The sequence below is a fragment of the Acyrthosiphon pisum genome, chromosome X (assembly GCF_005508785.2).
Source record: "Acyrthosiphon pisum isolate AL4f chromosome X, pea_aphid_22Mar2018_4r6ur, whole genome shotgun sequence".
Classification (NCBI taxonomy): domain Eukaryota; kingdom Metazoa; phylum Arthropoda; class Insecta; order Hemiptera; family Aphididae; genus Acyrthosiphon; species Acyrthosiphon pisum.
In genome coordinates, this window is record NC_042493.1 from 108988401 (window position 1) to 108997183 (window position 8783).

General features: G+C 29.2%; 1 protein-coding gene across 1 annotated transcript in view; it reads left to right on the top strand.

The window, feature by feature from the left end:
• Positions 1 to 8783, top strand: part of LOC100166257 (general transcriptional corepressor trfA-like) — a gene marked incomplete at its 5' end in the record, with an annotated part of 35401 nt that overhangs the window by 2863 nt on the left and 23755 nt on the right. Inside the window, 1 exon segment of the mRNA NM_001293431.1 lies at positions 2352 to 2369. Within this exon segment, the coding sequence (NP_001280360.1) occupies position 2369 (1 nt within the window).

Consider the following 8783-nt stretch of genomic DNA (forward strand, 5'->3'; position numbering starts at 1 on the left):
TAGTACGTTTTAATATAACATTAATATTACAAGAACAAAAAAGAAGTATCGACCATAAATTAATTTGTGAAAATAGATGTAAGCACCAAAGACGTATCCACCAAAATCCAAGTAGTATAAAGAGTAGACGTATCCGCCATTGTACTAATAATTTTCGAACCAATTGGTTGTTTTTAAGTTAAAGTTTATAAATATATCACGATAACATTGCTTTATTGTCCACTTAAATTTAAACCACGTAGTTTGAGATTTACTATTGTACACAAAATTCAATAGGAAAAATGTATTTTTTCGCTCTCCTGAAAAATTGTGTTTATGGCGGATACGGCCGTTTGCCTGTTAGCCGTCGATATGTATATATTATTATAGCGAATGCCGAATATCATTATAACACTGCACCATAGCGTTACTACGACAATCAATGAACAATATTAGTTATGGTTTTTAAATTGTTATTTAATCTTTTACATAAATAATATTTAATTTGTTATATTTTACTATATTATAATTTAATCATTTTGTTTTAATTTATATAATTTAGTAAATTGTAAAATGTTCACAATAGTTCCAGTTATTCTAGTAATATATTATTACATCTAATACTATATTATAGTGTATAATTTGTACAATATTTTTGTTGTTAATCATTTGCTTAATCGTTATTAATAAGTCATGACTAGGGCGTGGATTTTTATGTAAATACATATTTTTATTAAATGCAGATATCTTTGTCTTGATTAAAAATAAGCACGTTTCATAAAACCCTGAATAATAAATGACAATTTTTTATGTTACATATTTTCACATATTTGGTTGTAAATACATATTTCTAAATATTTTATTAATAAGTAAGTACATATTTTGCAATATTTTTCATATTTTATAAATGTAGGTACTTATTAAATTTCCAGAAATGTTAAAATTAACCATCTATCGATTTTATCGACGTCGTAAATATTGATTATGACTTTTGATGTACCTACCTACTTGATCTAGGTACCGTCCATCGACTTTATCGACGTCGCGCGTCGTAAATTTGATGTCACCATATCGGTTAGTGAAATTAAAGACGTCATTTCAAATCTTGATTCAGATAATGCAATTTCTATTGCAAAAGCAAAAGATATTATTCAAAATAACGAGCAAAAAAATAATTTAGCATATATTTTAGCAAATTTCTGTTTTTTGGTTGAAGTCATAAAAAAATTAGAAACATCGAATCTCACATTAGTTGAAAGCCTAGAAATAGTGGAAAATGCAGCAAATACACTTAGTGAAGTCCAAGGAGAATCTGGAGTGAATACTAGCTAAAAATGTTGGTTTACAAAACATAAAAACTGTTAGAAATATTCTTCTAAATACAAATGAAAACAATGGATCAATGGACATTGAATTTTCACCATTTGATATATTAAAATATATGAAATATGCCCCATTAACCTCAGTTGACGTGGAACGCTCTTTCAGCAGATACAAATCAATTTTAAGACCTAACCGCCGCACATTTAAATTTGAAAATCTCCAAATGTACATTGTTTCAAACTGTTTCGAAGACGACTGCAATGAAGATGAATAAATCAAAGTACAAAAAAAAAATGTTATGTAACAGCTGTTATAGAATTCTATATCTTTATTACTTTTTTTAGATGATTAAAAATTAGTTAAAAATACACATTTTTTGTTGTTGAATATTTCATGATTTTTAATACATATTTTGGCAAAAATAACTACATAAATATTTACATATTTTGACTTTTTTATAAAAATCCGCACCCTAGTCATGACATTATAACACTATTCCTAAACAAGTATTTTGAAGTTTAAACAATATATTTTATATGTATATATTATAATAATTAAAATAATGTATTAGGTAGTGTTTGTTTTATAAAATTATTAAATTAGAAAGAAATAGATAATCGTGAAAAAATGTTTGAAAAATAAAATTTTTATACCAAAATATTATAATACAATACTGATTACTAGGTATATTCGTTTCCAGAGTCGATACAAACTTTTGTTTTTCAAATGAGAACTTTTTTTTTATTGTTTAAGAGCACGTTACTCCGATATTCGTTGCCTCCAACCTCTGTACGTAACATAGCAAATTTTGCTCTCAGCAAATCACGTTTAGCTCCGTTCGTTTAAAAATTAGAGCGAGTTAACCTCTTATAAAATTTAAAGGTATGATTATTATATAGGGCATCTAATTTTTAAGCTTTTTATTAAATCTTAATTTTAAGTGAGTTATGAGTTTACCTATTTTAAAATTGTAAATTGTTTGTACATATTCAAATACTCATAACTTTTTAATAACATGATCATTTTTTAATACACTGTTTGTAATATTCTCGAAAAATGCTTCACCAGTTTTTTTATTGAAACACGAATAAATTCAAGGGAACTTTCAATTATTTCAAACTTATTTTCATTAGTGACGAATCATTTTGAACATTTTTTTTTACTTTTTTATTTTGTCTGATATAATTTGAAGAAATTCATTCTGAGTACCTACCTACTATGAGCTCCCCGACGTAAATACCTATTATGTGTTTGATATAATGTTACAATTAAATACACTAAAATAAAACGTTAAATAATACATGAAAACTGAAGTGGAGCAGGGCATAAATACATTTTAAATATTATATATGTAAATAAAAATCATGAGTATAGGTGTACACCTATTTTACATATATCATCACAACTTGGGCGTATGCGAGTGTCGTTGCTGAAAGGGTGTACATTTTTTCGTAAACTTTTGTGACCCGCACGTGATTAAAATAATATTATCTATATGTTATTGGCATTCGAAGAAAGGTTTGAAAGACTAAGTCCAAAATGGATTGCTCCTCGTGTTTGGGTGGGGGCTATCACTGCACCCACCGCCAAGTATATTGCTACCTCGGGTTCGTGATGCCGCCGTGGTATTGCTGCTGGTGCACAGTCGTCTTCGTGGCCGGGACCGCGCCAGGTGGTTTGCCTTTTGACTTTTTGAGCATCGCAAGAGGCGACAGCTGAACCGTTTTGAGCAGGCTGACGACGAGATCCGAAAAAGGCCGATGGTCGTCGGGCCGTATCCCTGCCTGGACCGGAGCTTGAAGTTGCACCGACAGATGAGTCAATCTTCTGTTGCCGGATGGAGTATCCCAGCCGGCCGTTGCTATTATCGCCATTTGTACCACCTGCGCCACCTTCCGAACTTGCACCGCCACCACTACTTATACCGCCTCCTGAACTTGCCCCGTTACCTGCCTCTTCGTCCACGTAGTCGGCCGTCGGCACGCTTCCATCGTCATTGTCATCGGGTGGCTTGATCCATTCGCCGTCGCGACCGATAACCTCCAAGGGATAGTCGGGCATGAAGCCGTCCTTGTACCGGTGCCGGCTGACCAACCCATCCAGGACCAGCTTCCACGCTGGGGTTGAACATCTCGAAAAACGACTTGAGCACAGTGTCCATGCAACAGTCGCACTGGCGCTGCAACATCGTTCGAGAAGGGGAAACAAATGTCATTAAACCCGTTAAGTCTACCGACCGTTTTTTAAGTTATATATTTTTCATATAAAGAGAAAACATATCAATGTTTAAACATTCGAACCCGTAATTATGTTCCATAGGTACCTAATTAAATGTATTAATTATTTTGACATTTATAAAATATTATCTAATACCTATAACGTGTATAGTAATTGCAAAGTCAAGTAGGTTTGAATGGATAGAATTGATGAATATTATATTATTATATTCTGGTATGTAATATATGTATAGGGCATTTGTTAATATGAATATATACTGCATTTTGTAAACGTTTTGTTAGTTTCTACGATTTATTCTAGCAACTGTTTAAATATTTTAAATATTTTGCAAAATATTATGTAAATTTTGAACGCAAAATTTTAAATTTGAACTTTTATCTACTTATTAAATTACTTTTTTACTGGATTTCACCATACTATAAAAACAAACACCTAATATTTAAATTTTAAAATTAATAATAGGTAGCTGATATAGTGTATTATAATTTTATTTTCGACCAATTTGGAGGTGACTACACTTGCCACAAAAATGCATTATATAATATAACATGTATAATATATTATACTATATGGTTTTTCAATGTTTACAGCTCGTTCACGCGTGCATGGTACATTGGCACAGGAAGTGGACTTTGGACAATGAATCATCTTGGTTGTTACTCATATTATATTCTTATCATTAAATTATTGTTGGAGAGTATAGTCGAGGATCGTCACAATCGCACCGTGCAGGTGCCATTTTAAATGAGTTTTAATAATTTAAATCGAAACCAGAAAGTCCATAGCAGTATACCAACATAATTAACAACAATATGAAGTATATACCTAGCGAGTAGCGGCTAGCACTAAGCCGCCAGACCCTAAATATTGATTATGATAATTGTGCGAGAGTAGGTGCAATAAAATAACTACGAGTATCACAATTTATTTATTTATAACAATTTTACGGGACAAGCCCTTTAACAAAAGAAGATATTTATCTTGACATCTAATAACATAAAGAAAATATAATATATAGGTACAATGTGAGTTTTTTTTAAATTAAGTGGTATAATACATACATTGTGATGGTATAATAATTATCATTTAACTAGAAAAAAAAATCAAAGCTTTCGTTCTGATACACTCACGAGACATAAAAAAAAATCTACATCATTACAAATTAAGTTGCATAACGAAAGCGCTCTCGGAAAAAAAGAATCAGTTGGTACAATTTTTTTTTTTAAAAAAGGCACAAAAAATAAATTTGATAGCTTCTAATTGAATAATTATGAGTTACAATAATAATCATACTTAACAACTAGGTACATTCAATATTGTTATTTAGGAGATCATAAATAAATAATATGTCAGAAATCTTACGTCTAACCTCGCACGGCTGAATACAAATAGAATGACTTACCAATGACATTGAGTCTCTGGAGATCGATATAATTAAGCGGAAAGCAATTGATTTGAGGAATTTATATTGAACATTGTCAACCAGTTGATTGGTCGAATTTTGATTACATATCAATGAACCATATTCTAAATTTGATCTAACAAGGGAGCAATAGAGTGTTTTTAGTACTTGAATATTTTTCATTTCTCATCAGTACTTTTGTCTTTTAATATGTAAAAACTGTTGTGTATAACAGTTTACCGCATTTCAACATAATATAGTCTTATATATTAGATAGGACAACAGTTATTTGACCTACATTTTATTATTATATATTAGATATCGTAGGTATCATATACTACCAACCTTGCTTATGTTTATGCAGTGACTCGTATAAAAAATATAAAAACATTTTTTCGCGGTACTGTCATTATACATTGTTTTAAATAATCCGTGTAAATTCTAAGCAATACTGCACACGGTAGGTACAGTTTTTATCGAATTGGTTGGAAACCCATGAATACCCAAATACCAATAATTATTCATAATTAGGCCACCCAGGTTTAATAACCGGTTAATGCCCTAAAAAACCTATAAACATTTCCTGAAAAATATGCATTTATGACATAAAAACCACAAAAATACACTTTTAATTGTAAAATGTTAATAACTCAAATACTACTTAAAAACCACTCATAAAACTTTTAATGTTAGTAAAATTAGTTATTGAATTTAAAATTATAGTTTATAAACGTAAAATTGTGATTTTTTTTTCGATTTGTGGACAACATAAAAATATAATAATGTCATAATGACAAATAATTTACTCATCATTTTTCTTTTAATTGTTAAAATAAAGTGAAAATACCCAAAAAAATATAAAAAAAATTAACTTAAAATCCATATAAATTACCTAAAAACCAAAAAAAAAACAAAAAAAATGCAAAATAAAAATCAGTTATATAGTAATGTAGTAGGTAGGTACTCACGGGCAAACAAATCAGTAGATTGGACGCAATAGTTTGGTTTTAAACGCGTCAACTAATAACTATAATGATAATACTCCTTGATTTGCTTTTTTTTGCATATTAGTATTGTCGATGAAAGCTCAATCATAAAATAATGTATATTAAACACTTTGTGTAAATATAGCGTCCATATTGATATCGCATGTGAATGCGTGTCTTATTATGTGTATATAGAATATAATAAATTATATAATATGACATAATATTATTATCTCGTTCACTGCTAAATATTATTATGATAATCGAATTTCGTCTTCTATATAGTTAATATAAATCTCATAAATATGCATATTTTATATTTTGTATTTTTATTGATCACCGATAAAATTACGTGCGTTACGAAAACTTTGTTATTCTATGATATTTTGACGTAAAACATTAACTTCAGTTATTTATCACGAATTTAAAACACAATCAATAATATTTTATAGTTTCATAGTTTTTTTTTTATTGAGTATAAAAAAAAAATAGTAAGTTATTACAACGATAAGCGAGTATCGAATGATGTAATCGATTTTTTAAATAAAAAAAATCAAGGGCTACGTATAAAATAGGTACATAATTTTTTTTATACATTTTTTATTTTAGGTATACCTGTGTTTGACCGTATAACTATTTGGTTTGGCATGTCCTTGTTAGATACCATTTTAAACTCTGAGCAGAGTTGAATAATTACTTAGGTACTTATTTTTGTGTCTATCATCACTTTTTGGATTAGTATATTATATGCTAATGTATGATTATAATGTATGATTGAATAATGATTTAATCTTCCTTATTCTTCCACTTTGAGGGTGGTTTCTGATAGACAATTGGATTTAGCTGGTACATGGAATGGGGGAGAGGAGTCAAACGTCATGTGTAGGTACTTTTCAGAATAATTGGGAATAATTAAAAAAAAAATCACAGAAAACGGGAATATTTTCGCAATAACAGTTTTTGACAAAATCAATTTGATTTTGTTATTTTGTAAAAATTCAAAAATTAAGGACGGTGAATATTTAAAGTTTTCACCAAATATCAACGCTAAAATTATCTAGAGATATTTATATTTTATATTTTATAGATATAATATTAGATATCTTAGGTTAGGTTGGGTTTAGGTCACCGTATCTGTTCAGAATTGTTGTTTTCGTAGATTAATACATCCATTATTGCAGCGACCCATTCAATAACTATACTGACGAAAACTTCTATATAGCAGAGTTATACCATACCGAATTACCCGTTTTTATTTTTATTATTTTAAATTTATAACATTTACCTAATAGAATTTAAAATTTTTAAACAAACAATTTTTATTTTTAAATTACCAATTAAGATTTAATTTTATAAGTAATATTTTTTATGAAATATTTTACCGTTTTTTCTTCACTTATATTTGGTTATATTTTAAATGATTTAATTCTCTGTGAGTTTAAGAACAATTATTTTACCGTTTCGATAGCCATAACGTTTCATTGCTGTACACGTGTAAAACTTTACCTTTGAAAAATAGTAAAAATACATAATATTATTATTATCCCTGGCAATTGTTCACGGGCCTCAAATAACGACCACTCGGGCTGAACACCAAAACTGAATTCACAATAAATATATTATACAGTTTATGTGTTTAAATATTTTTTATTTACTGAGGAACAATCTTGAACAATATACGTATGTTACCTATACGTTATACGTTACAAATAAGTGATAACTCATTAGGCAATACATAATAAATTAAATAACATATTATTATAATATTTTATTGATTCTAAAAAATACCCATGCCTAAGTATTATAATAGTACCTACTGCCCTCCTAAGCCAAAAGGCAGTAAGCAACAATGTAGTAGTTTTGAGAAAAATAACTTTTTCTGAATCACCTTGTTATTTTTATCATACTATCAAAATAAAATAATAACAATTAATGATTCTTAGATAACTTTTCCTGTAGAATCCAATAACGCTCGCGGATAAACTCTGAAATACCTCTTAACACATCAAAACGCATATACGTACTTTTAGCTTAGTGGTGTGAGACATTAATAATATTGTTTACAGAGGGTAAAAGCAGTATGAGCACATTTATTAATAGCATTATAACCATGAAATAATATAAAACAATATAATATAATCATGGTCGATAGTCCAAATACAATTACACAACTAATAACAACCAGAATGTTAACTGCAGTGGGGTCTTCTAAGACCGTGGTTAACAGCGTAGGTATGTTTATAAATTATTATAATCTATGAGAATATGATATTGTGTGATACGGCTAGAAAATTATCATCAATACTAAACGTAAATACCGTATTTGAGCCAATACTAAGCAAAGTTACCGTACCTATACCGTGGTCAGTTACTGCCCTTTTGCTTAGCATGTGTTTGACACTGATTTTCTGCTTAGTATCATTCATATATTTGTAAATACGTATATGTTTTAGTTGTACACCTAATAGCTCTCGTATTTTACATTATTTATTTGAGATAATATTTGGTCATTTTTTTAAATATCTTTCGGATAATTACTATCATCATAGATTGATTTGGTGACTGTACTGTCATCTGCACCATTCCCATCCTCTTCTTTTTCTGTTTTACAATATTTTATGTTAGTCGTCTCAGAATTTGTTGGGTTAGTGGTTCGCGGTCTCTCATTTATTGTAGAATTTAAGAGGATGTCAGCGCACTATTAGTTTTCTCTCTCTGGCCCACGCGCAACATAGACAAAACGCATTTACGCAAAATCATTTTTTCTATGCGCTTAAGTAATCTTAGAGTAAAGTCATCTATTACAAAAAAGATAGAGAATAATACTTTTGAGGGAATGACATATCGATTTGTCT